General features: G+C 40.8%; 1 protein-coding gene across 4 annotated transcripts in view; it reads right to left on the bottom strand.

The window, feature by feature from the left end:
* The window catches only part of SEC24B (SEC24 homolog B, COPII coat complex component), a 44,180-nt gene extending 32,264 nt beyond the window's left edge, over positions 1-11,916 (bottom strand). Inside the window, exons 1-2 of one of the 4 annotated variants that reach the window (XM_015625032.3) lie at positions 11,637-11,916; positions 5,442-6,149 (exon numbers count right to left, since the gene is read on the bottom strand). In XM_015625032.3, the coding sequence (XP_015480518.1) occupies positions 5,442-6,149; positions 11,637-11,757 (829 nt within the window). In that variant the 5' untranslated portion in view covers positions 11,758-11,916. Of the gene's footprint in view, positions 1-5,441; positions 6,150-7,578; positions 7,625-11,415; positions 11,474-11,636 lie in introns of those variants that run through there. The other 3 variants (XM_015625029.3, XM_015625030.3, XM_015625031.3) reach the window with 3 other exon arrangements.
* Positions 11,917-12,285: the final 369 nt, after the last annotated feature.

The following is a 12,285-nucleotide window of genomic DNA, read 5'->3' as shown; positions in this document are numbered from 1 at the left end:
AGTGAAGAAGTGATGGGAAGTCAAGAGTTTTGTCAGGGTGGGCAAATATAAACCCCACTCTCTCTCAGTGACACAGTATTTTCTATTTTTCACATTTAATTCCTCACTTTCAATGTGTACTGAAGTTTTCCCTTCATGCCTGTCAACCATGAACATCTCTTCCACTAACAATGATCAAGAATAATGATCTACAGCTAAAAGGCATGTTACAGAAATATTCTGCATAATTTAGCAAATTAGCATTGTAATTCATCATTTTTCCCTATACAAGATCAGAGTGCTGTCATTTAATTTCTAACTGGAGACTCAGAGGTCATAGTTAAAATATCACAACTGCATCCCCTCAAAATTTCAGAAGAGATGCAAGGATTATCCTTCTTGAGTTGCTTCAGCTGTGATCTTGATTTCCTGACCTCACAACCCTCGCAACCACCCTTGCACACCCCCTGCACCCAACGTAACACAATTTCTAAGGAGAGATGTACCACCTCCTTGCAGCCTGTTTTCCAACAACATCCTTTGCTCCAGACTTTCAGTACTGCTGCAGTCCTTCCCCTTTTTCAACCACACCTATATTAGCAGATTTACAGGATTATAGCCTACATTCCTATGGAACTGGGGCAGCAAGGACTTTACATCCTGATCTGACATGAGGGGAAGTATGTGTGAGAGATAATGAAATTAGAGTGTCTCCTGCTCAAGCAGACTGTCCATACCAGGATGCAAAGAAACCCATGCCATACACCCACAGAAGGAGCTCTTCAGCTCCCTTCTCCTCACCAAGGGGTCCAGTAAAATTCAGACATCCTGGTTGACATTCACACTAACTTGAAAAGCACCAAGAATAATGAGAGTGCTCCAATTTCAGCTGAAATAAACTGGAAAAACATTAAAGAAAGCTACTGACCTAGAAAGAGAAAAGGACTAAATAATACAAAGTATGTAATTTACATAGCGTAATACTCCTGGACAGATTTTTACCAATACTGTTCTGCTGAAATACAGATTTTAAAGATAGAAGAGGGTGATTTTGCAGGGTTAAACTAGTTTAAACCTCCAAGGAGAAAAACCTCAAATTAGAGATATTTATAGTCTATTTATACTTCCTAAAGCAAAGAAAATTATTCTCACTGCCTATTATTCATCAAGAGCAGTCAACTACCAGCAAAAAAAAAAAAAAAACCTCTTAAAATAAATTTGGTTTCTTCTAGTGAAATCTCAGCAAGCTTGCTGAAAATACTTCAGCTATTTCAGAAAGGGGCTGCTAAAGTTTTAGGAAAGTACTTTCTTGCAGTTCTGTGTCCTTAGAACAAACAGAAGTTCAGAGGTTTGAGCTTAGTAAATTTAACATGCTGGAGGCTTTGCAAGGCTATACATAAAATTGGATTTTTAAAGAAACCAATTTAAGTCCAGTGGTGACAACTTTTTTGATTCAAATAAAAAATAATTCAGAAATCAAACAACTTCTGAAAAACTATCACCAGCCTAAGCTTCGTAAGTCCTGTTTGAACACACAGATTTTATTAACACATCATTCTTCTATAAAAAGGTTTCATTTTCATCAGAGAGCTTTCAGTGCTGACTGTACAAAACTGCTTTGGAAAAATACACTAAAACTGTAGCATCCTGACTGACAGTCTGTCTGCAATTTGCTTATTTATAATTCAAAGATTGTAAGGACATCTTTCACAACACAGGGGCAATGACAGCAAACTCTTACTGGCACACTGACAAAGAAGAGAATACTGTATCCAAGTTTCTTTACATAAACAGTAATACTTAGGAATTTCAGTAAATCTTAAAATTTTTTCAAGTAGTTTAGCTAAAAACTATGCACAGAACAGATAGAAACTCTTTCCCCTCATTGCCTCTTCCTGAAGAAAGCAGGGAGGATGAAATATTCAGAAAGTTTCCTTCCAACAGATCCTTCATTATTTCCTTATGCTCCTTGTGATTTGTATTCAGACACTTTCCAAGGATGTACAAGAACTGGCAAATAACTTTCAAAATCCAGCTTCTTTTCTTAAAGGCTGAAAACAATTAGAATACTATATATAAAATGACTTCATCTGAGAAGAGTGAAACTACACTGGGAAATTTAGAAAGCATCTCAAAACCAAACCAATTATGCCAGGATCAAACAATTACTATAATTACTTTACAATTTAATTATTATGCATTTACTTAGAATTATTTATGTAACTATTTTACTATCCAGGTGTTGGATAGTAAATTGGATTGGATTTTTAATATATTTTTGCGAGATGTTGAATTCTAGATTAAAAGAAATCAGGTAACATTGGAGGCAGTTTGTCCAGCCCCCATTTTTCAAACATCAAAAATGGTTTTAAGTGTTCAAGGTTTAGTAATAAAACTGTCCAGCTCTTCCTTCAGCCTTGCTACCAGTTATGTTTATCTACTTTTCTTAGTCAGCAAATACAGAATCATTTGTGTGCTGACGTTAAATCAGAATTCCGGGGAAAGAGAAAAAAGTTATTTTGCAGATAATTCACTCCCAGAAACCTGTGCACTGTGCAATGAAGCACAGGACATGCTCCTATCAGCAGCTTTACAAGCCCAGAAAGAGTCTGCATGTGGTTTAACTATTGAGGCCTACAGTCTGGCAAACAAACTAAGGACTGCAGTAGTACCCAAGTACAACAGAAACAGTGGATCAGTGTTTATTTTCATAATTGCAAAGTGAGTATCCATGACATAGCATTATCACAGGCAATTCTATCACTAGTTCTTTGAAATTCAAGTGTAATATTGCTACTTTTTTTTGAGGTCATATGCTAACCCCATCACCCCTTTAAGAGCAGCACTGAATAGTTTAAAAATTAAACTACTGCCCATATTGCTCTTCACCATCTGGTCAGCTCCACTGTTCCACCTTGACAACAGCTGCTCATTACAAAAAAATCGCTATGAACAAAATCATTTCAAGACACCTCTACAGGAAACAAAATCAACAAGCACTGGAATTAAAAACTTCTGTAAATAAAACAGCAACAGTCTGAACAAACAATAAGTTGTTTTCATATGCCTAATGCACATTGTGTTATTCTGGAAAGACACCTGCATTCTGTCAAGTCCAGCTGCAGATTCTGCACACAACAGAGTCAACATTTTTGGCCAGTCCTTGAAAAAAATCTATTTTTACGCACATCCATGAAAATTCAGGAGCTTTTCAAGGAGCTCCCTATTTTTCTTTTTTAAATGGTATTTTGTTTCATGGTTTGAAAACACTGGAGAAAATGACACAGAGCACTCATCAGCACAGAATTCAAATCTACCAATATTAAAAGTAATAATAACTGAGCTGAGGTTGACACTCTACATCCTAGTTTTGGGGAGGGGGCGAACCAATACTGAAACTAAATTCAGACTGTGGACTGAATGAGCTTCATTTAAGCTTAACTGCTTTTCCCAAAGAAAGCTGCTACCAGTGTCATATTCTTTCTTAAGTCCTTGGTCTGAGAAAATCTCAGCTCCAAGGACTCCTAAAACAGTTTCAGTGTTACAATATAATCTGAAACATCTAGCAATAAAAAGGAAAAACTAGAGTTATGTAACATCTGCCTTTAGCAGAGAAAGCAAGCTGTAGTCTAGCACTGCTTACAAGTCAAAACTGCATGAAGTCAGAAAATTCCCAGTTTAGAAAGAAAATCAGAATCTTCCTGCACAGACTATTGCTCTCTCCTCTACAGAGCAGGGTATTTCATTGTGAAGGTACTCACTCACACATCTCCAATCTCTTCCATGCCACCTACTAAGTACTACTTCATGAAATGGTACTCAGTTTTCCTGTGAAACAGAAGCTGAAAGTATTAATGAGGACTGAGCGCACTTACCCTCAAGAGGCACCTTCACAATTTTATAGCTACAGCCATACTAAAGCCATCAAGTTGATGCTTGCAAAAATCACCTACAACTTAGAGAACTCTTTCAAATGTTTATCAAAAATATTAATTAAAAAAACTCTGACTGACTTGAAATCCATGTAGGGTTCCACTTCTTTCCTGAACTTTGTGAGAAAATTCACGTGTTTATTAAGATCCAATTATTACAATTATTACAGAGATGCCTCTGCTTGAATTATGGTGCAAACGAGACCATACGACAAAGTCAAAGTATGAATTTTATTTGAGAGGACAAGTGACAGATTAAGACCCATCAAAGAGACAAGAAAGTAGACATGAAAAATACCTCAAATCCTGCAGGCACTGCCATGGTGAGAATGAAACATGCTCCCACATCACTGGGAACTGCCCAATTGTGCAGGATACAAGAATTAAAAGGCACAATTACATATGTAAAATATTACCAAGGAAGCAAAAAAGCAAGATTGGACAGTATTTCAGGAACCACATACAAGAGATGACTGCAATGAGTTATACAAACCAGACATTTTTTGTGAAGGAAATGCAAGCATTTGTGGTGGATATGGCTGTGTGATACAAGTGTGCTGACACATCTTTAGAAGAGGCCACTGTAGAAAAAGTGAAGAAATACCAGCATCATCACAAACACACCCAGGAACTCACAACCGTGGCAGACATTCTATCTGTGAGCGTTCCCAGCCGAGTGCAGGAGAAATGGTACCATAGAAACCATGAACAACTGAGAGCCGTCACTCTAAGGCAGGAGAAGACAGCCCAGGCCCTGGCCTCAGAATGCTCCCCACTTTTGTAGATACTGTAGGTGTGTCTGTGAGTTTCACTTCACAGCATGTGCTATTGTTTCACCTTAGCACCAATAAAGTGGTGACAGTTGCGTAAGGAAGAACAATTGGCATGATAAAAAGTACCAGTCTGCTTCCACAGGGCCTGCTTCTTATCTGGCTCAAAACCCAGCTTGTAGCCTCTGGTGGTGGGCGCTCACCCTCCCTGTCTTGTGTGGATTGAAGGCTTCCCCATCAGACACCACACCCTCAAAAACTCTCCTCCTGCTCCAGGAGAAAGTGTACAAACCTGGCGTCAGCAAAGCAGCCTGCTGCCTCCAAAAATGGCTTATTGTTTTGAGTCATTACCATTAACATTTCAGTCTCTCAGTGTCACTAAGGCAAAATTTGAAAAAACAATAACCATGACTTAGAAAAATTCTCTAGCCATAAAAGAAAAAAGTATCTTTGTGAAAAAAAGACATATTTCAGAAATTACACATTCCTTCAGAACTATTTGAAAAAGCTCCCTTCTGAGGCCATTCACATGAAAACCACACAAATAAACCCTTTTTCTGCATCTCTCAATAAAAACAAATAGCTGCTACTGTGAGGACTGTGGTAACCAAATTAGAAAAGCTAGAAGAATTAGTGACAGAACTCAAAACTACATTACAGAATTCCACACAGTGAACAAGAACAAGCCAATAAGAGAACACGATTACTTATGTTTCCCAGACAAATCTGGAAGTCCACTATGTTTCAAGTAACACCATACCTGTATTTATTTGGTTGTTTACTTTAGCAACTGATCCGGTGAGATTCCTGCTGAGGTTGTCTTGCACAGAATGAGCAGATGAAGCAGTTGATAATGTTGTATTATATCCCACAGGAACGTGCTGTTGAAGGGAATGAGGTACTACTGATGTACTCTGGCTAGAAAACGCATTTGTCTCTTTGAACTGTCCAACAGCAGGTAGACTCTGAGAGGTAAATGTCTGCCCATACACACTGCCAGCAGCCACAGGAGGATAGGAAACATTAGGATACATGGCACCAGAAACCACGGGCATGGCATACTGATCAGAATTAAGGGGATATCCCTGAGATGCAACTGAAGAACTGACAGAAGTGCTGTAGTGATTATCAAATGCTGAATATGACTGCTGAGCACTCACATGCAAGTAGGATGCAGACGTTACTGCTCCTTGAACAGGTCTGTCACTGGACCCCCCTGAGTGGGGAGGAGTGTTGTTGTACAATTGCTGTGATTCCTGTGCATTCAACACGTTGCTACCCACAGATGCCATAACATTTTGTGCTGGTGCTGAATAGTAACCAGGGTAGTAACTGGCTCTGTACTGATTATCCAGATGTGAAGCAGCAGCTTTATTGGGCACTTGGGAATAGTGTCCTGAAGGCGCACTGTAGTTTGGAAGATGTGAGCCATAGCCAGAGGGGAACTGCATCTGACTCTGCATAGGACCTGAAATGAAGAGAAAACATCACATGTATTAAAGGGGCATCTGCTAGTAGTGCAAATGGACTTTGCACTCAACTAACGAACAATTGCTTTCTTCTTTTCTGTCACTATTTTTGAGTTGGATTCCCATGAGCAGAGAGAGAATAAACCAAGTACAACGCATGCAATATACATGCAAATACATAAAAAATACTGCAAATACAGTATTTGAAGTCATTTGCAAACAAAGACGTAGCAGAAAAATTGATTGCTTCCATTCTTGAAAGATTTCCATGCCAAGATTGTTTGCCTCTTGTTTGTATTTTGAATATTTTTAAATATTTTAAATATTTTTATTTAAGAGTTTATAGGAGGTTAATACTTAAAAAAATAGTGAGCACCAACAAGCTACAAACTTGTAAGGATTTGAACACAAGAGTTTGCCTTACAGAAATTTCCTGAACATGGAAACTGAAAAGCTGCAGTCAAATCAGTAAGTCAATACATAACAATTTAGGTATTCTTCAAGTCTTCAATATAGTGATCAAGGTAAGAGTTGCAGGGCAGCTATATTTGTCTTCTATGTCTTTATGTATTATGCTTTCAGGAAAATTGACGTTTTTATGAAACTACAGAGTATTTGACAAAACCTGTTATTTTCATTTACTGCCTGATACTTACATCAGGTGTAAGAGATGTTGGTATCAGAGAAACTGACCTCTGGTATCACTGCAATTGGCTCTGCAACATTAGAGCTTAATTACATACTGGCCCAGCAAGGGTCAAACAAGCACTTGCCTGCTAGAGACCAAATGTTAACTATGTCTAAACTGATTTTCTTAGCCAACTGCTCAATGCGAAATCTCAAAGTTCTTCCTCATGTCCTATTCCTTAATCCTGTTTTTATTTTTAGCAAACCACAGATGCTTTTGTGTGGATAACTTGCTTTCTTAAAATTCCCACACCCTATTGCTTACATCACACAGAATGACTACGGTGTTATTTCCCACTCTTTGGTCAATAAAAACACAAACACAGCACTGGCCCACTCACAAATTAAACGGCAGCTGGGGTAATAATGAATACTTCATTCCTCTGCTTATATTTACACTGATTACAAACATAAGCATTACTTCTCTTATCTTAAAATTCTGAATAATCACTGGTCTCCAACGAGCTTCTAGATGTCCTATGAATAACTTGCAAGGCAATTTTAATAATGAATGTGTTAACAGACTCCTAAAATCAAGGAACATACTGTCCAAAATTGCTTTCTGGTAAAATTAAAAATGCCCTTTCATAACTGTCAGGAAGTTGAACAGAAGAGAGAGGAGCTAAAAAATTGCAGAACAATAACCTGGACTGCTGGATCAAAGACAGGCACTTAGGGGAAAAGCATAAAGAGTTTAAAAAAAAGTTTTGAAGAGAGCATGTAACTATGCTTCTGATTCACCTTTTTCTTGAAAAAGTGGGAGCTGCTTCATAGAGCTGCGTAGTGCTTTTCTCCTTTAAAGGAAAATGATTTTGAGTTAGCAAGCCATTAACAGCCACATGAACTTTGCCAGACTTTTGACCTGCTTTTTAAAGTCTGCAAAAGCAAACCAAAAAATAAAGCAATAATTTATATGTGTCAAGGATTATGGCTTTAAGCCACTATGCCACTTAAGGTGGCAAGAAAAGATATTTTATTTGAAAATCCTGTGCATCTGTTCTACTGATATATGCAGATTTAACTAACTGAGCAGGTATAATTTAGAAACTGGTTTAGGAGCACCTGACTCCTAAATAAAGGGCTGCATATCAAATCATCTACTGCAAAGTCTTCCAGTATCTAGCTCCTGTTTAAAAATACACACCATAAAAAGAGATTGAATTATCAATACAACGTACCAGTCTCTACATGATAAAATGCAGAGTCCTTTTTAGTCACATTTTTAAGTAGAAACATCTATAAGTACACATATGAAAATCTCACTGAGACAACACTTGAAAAATTATATTGATTTCAAGCTGCAGGTCCTTTGAAAGCAAGTTCTACAATTACAGATGAAAGATTACTCTCATTATCTGAAGTGAGTTTTTTGTCCATTTGATTACAAAGAACGTGAGTAGAAAGTAATTTTTCACTGCAATTAGTAGCTGAAGCTACTAATGGTGACTAGATAACTGGACAGTTTTCAACACTGCAAATGAGAATACATCTTCAGTGTAATTTCGAAATCTTGCTAATTGCACAATCTGTCCTGATGTCTCAGGTACTACCATTCTTCCAAAACACCTGACAAGTATCTTAAAAAATTCCATAAAGGAGCTGAAAATGTCAGCTGCACACAGCAGGTGTATCTCTAAAACATCATCTGTGTAACAAAAGCACTGAACCGCCCCTTCTACGAACAAATTAATACTTATTATATAAAGTATGCAGTTATATAAAGTTACAATGTGTAATTACACAGACATTAACATGCGAACCCCAAAAACCCAAACACTTTTTAAGGAAGGGGGGAGTCACCATTCAAAGAACTCCAAACTCCCACAAAAATAATAATAAAAATAATAATAAAAAAGCAGTGCTATGGCTATACCACTATATGAATTAGTAAAGTTTTGTTTGCTAACGTCACATTTGGTTTTTATGTCCATGCATTCCCTCAGCAGCATAATTCAGCCATCTGCCACATACCCTACCTACATGGAGTCTATGGATGCCATACCACCAAACCTCTTTTCTATTCAAAACCACCTGTGAGCTTTCCAAAACTTCTAAGATCCCTTTACCCACCTCCAGAGAAGACTCCCTCAGCCTCCTCACATGTCCTTTACCCCATGGGCAGGGGACAACCCCACTGCCCCTTGTTTACTGCTGGCAAACAAACCAGCAGATCAAAGCGGTGCTGAGCTCTCACTACAGCTCAGTCACAGAATCGGTGTCTCCTTCATTTACACAGCTTCCCATTTTCACAAAATACTCAGAGGTTTCACATCTTTCATATTCTCTTTGTTAAATTGACTAAAACTATCCCAAGTCTGAGGAGGGATGAAAAACAAGGCTAAACAATGTAATAATGAAAATTTTGCTTCCAAAATGCCAGTAGAAATACCAATGGCAGCCTTACAAACCTGCTGTAACAGCACCAGCAAAACTCTTCTAAAGAGACATGGGAATTCGACACAATTATCCTCTCAGTGCTGCATTTCAATACATTAAATTGTTAGCGCTCAAGTCTGCCATCACTACTGAAGAAATACATCACCCTTCAGTACTGATTTAACAAGAACCATTTTGTTATGCCAAAAATGGGAAATAGGTCATTCTCTACTTAGCTACAAAGCCACTTGTAAGACTACAAAAAAAGTTCCCAAACTTGTAAGAGAGAAGGAAGAAAATAATACCATACACACAAGAAGTTACTTTTAGAAATCCAACAAAACAATCACACCTAAATTTAATAAAAACTGAAGTCTCCAAGGATCTCAAATGGAGTTGGTCATTGAACCAGGTAAAACTCACTAATAACAAACCTGAACATCCTTTTTAATACCATCACATGTACAACAGGCTGCTTGCTTTCTGCAAAAAGCACTCTCTTTCATCAGATGGCAGCAACTACATAGTTTTACTTGAAAAATTCACATTTTCTCAAATTAAAACACAGAGCCCTCTAAAGGAAAGGATACACTGGTGTTTTCTTTCAGCCAATAACAGAAACAGCTCAATTCACTTCAGGATCTTACATTTAAACTCCACTCCAATGATATAAAATTAAATTTCAAAAGCAGTGACAATCTTCTTTATGAAATTTATTTTTTATTATATCTAGTACAGAAATTTCCACTAGTTTTTTTTTTTTTTTCTATTGTTATTCCCCTCTACTTCCTCTCCTATTTCCATTAAAAAAAAAACCCAAAACCTCCAGTCCTGTGTTGTAACTGGTTTATCTGTAAAGACTGGTTTATCTGTAGTCTAGTACTAATCTAAAATTTTTGCAATGCTATTGCTAAATGTCACAAAATTAAAAATTCAGTGTTATTGACTAAAGTAATCAAAAACATCAAAAGGAACACAGAACCCAAAGTTATGCAATAAACCTTTAAGACTGTTACTGAACAGTGTATACATTTCTCAGAATTAAAGAAAGAGCGTTTTGCAGAAAATAAAGTCTGTGCCCCGTTTTTACACAAGCTGTTTCTACCAATATTAGCAGCAACATGGAATAAATTAATTAAAGCAATTAACAGTGAAGATGGTCTTTAAAATTATTAAGCTATGAACACAAAGAGAAGATATGATGACAATTTCTATTTGTTTCTATAAAACACTTCCTGGTTACTCATGCTGTAGCAGCTGTATTCTGATAATGGCATGTTTTTTGACAAAAAGCTGTGTAAATTGGCATTTTCTGAACTATTTTTACAAACCCCAGCATCACAATACCAGTTTGGACTGAGGCATCAGTTTTTAGGAGATACCATTTATAATTACCTTCCTTTTCCTTGGTGACTGCCTCAATATCTACTGTATAGGCATTTAAGACCTTAGCCCTTAACTATCCCTTTGGACATGTGAAAAATTCACAGTTCTCTCGTAAAAAAAATTGTAGGTCCCTACCCAGCACAGAAACCACACCTGTGAAGAAAACAGCCTGACTACAAAAGATTTAGCAGTATAAGCTATAACTCTATGCAAGTAAGAGGCCAAATTTAGATACCAAACCAATATTACATGGAGGAGATGATTATACAGGGATTTTGAAGAGTTAATGTGGTGTGTCAATAAAGTAGTGAATTTATAGCGCACCAATTTAAAAATGCGGAAGTGTACACTCATTACTTTCATTCATACTACAGTCAGTCGCACTACCTCTCTACCTGAAATGGGAGTCATTATTTTGTGACTTTAAACTATTCTGCCTTTGTTTTTCAGTGACCCACATTTCACTCGTCCAATTATCCTGTTCAACTCAAATACCAAGATCCAGTTGCGCGAACGCCTACCCACCCACTACTTTTAAGTTCACACGTAGCTACAAGGTGAGTACTCTCGCCCCTAATACGCGGTTTTCTGCCCATTCCCACGCACGACAGCCAGCGTCGAGGCCTGGAGGTGCCTCGGCCTCCAGAGCCTTCCTGAAACGCCACAAAGCAGGCGCCACGACACCGGGCAGATCCAAATCCGCGGAGAGAAAGGTGCGGATACCCCCCCGCTTCCCGCTCCCCTCGCTCCTTTAGGGAAGCGGGAGAGGCTGCGCCTTCTCAAGTTCTTTCCGCACGCAGCCGCGGGGGCCCGCACCTTCCTCCAGCAGCTCCGGCGGGTCCTGCTGCCTCTCGGCCATAGGGCTTCGCTGCGGGCCGGATGCACCGGGCCCCCGCCCGCCCCCCGGGAGGAAGGGAGAGCGCGCAGGCCCCCGGCACCCACAGGGGCCTCACCCCCCGCGGGAGCGGCGCGGCTGGTCCCGGGGACCCCGCGGGCGGCCTTTCCCCGCCCGCCCGGGCCCCGCGCAGGCCCCTCACCGTTCTGGCAGCGCGGCGCGCCGCTCGCAGGGGCCGCGGCCTCCAGGGAGCTGCCGGGCCCGCCCGGGGAAAACGCGGCGGCGGCGGCGGGCCGCGGTGGCATCCCGGCGGGCGCGGACATGGCTCCTCGCAGCGCTTCTTCACTGCGTCCCGCTCCCGCCTGCTCCTCTCCCTCCTCCTGCTCCTCCTTCTCCTCCGCCGCCGCCCCGATCCACAGCCGGGCGCCGAGTGAGGGCCGGGAGGCGCGGGAGGGCCCGAGCGCCGCGCGCGCCGTCGCGGCCCCGAGCGCCGCCGCCTACAGCGCCCCCCGGCGGCGGCTCCGCCGTGAGGCCGCGCCCCGCCCGGCGCTGCCCGGCCCGGCCCGGCCCGGCCGCGGAGGGTGGGCCCAGCGCGCAGGACGGGCCTCGCATCCCGCAGGGGCTTCACCTCATCCCGTCCCGGCGGGAACGGCCCGTGTGGCGGGGAGAAACCGCCCGGCCCGCTTAGTCTGTGTGTGGCAGGGCCCGATGCCTTATCTGTGACTCTGTGGGCAGGCCGGGGCAGGGCGAGGAGAAGCTCGAGGGATGTGATCCTGGCCCCCTACTGCCGAGTAGCAGGCACATCTGGAGTGCGGTGTTCAGAAAGCGAGGCACATCTGGAGTGCTCTGTT

The sequence above is a fragment of the Parus major genome, chromosome 4, assembly GCF_001522545.3.
Source record: "Parus major isolate Abel chromosome 4, Parus_major1.1, whole genome shotgun sequence".
In the NCBI taxonomy this organism is placed as follows: Eukaryota; Metazoa; Chordata; class Aves; order Passeriformes; family Paridae; genus Parus; species Parus major.
Note: the sequence above shows the minus strand (reverse complement) of the source record. Positions and strands in the feature narration are given on the sequence as shown.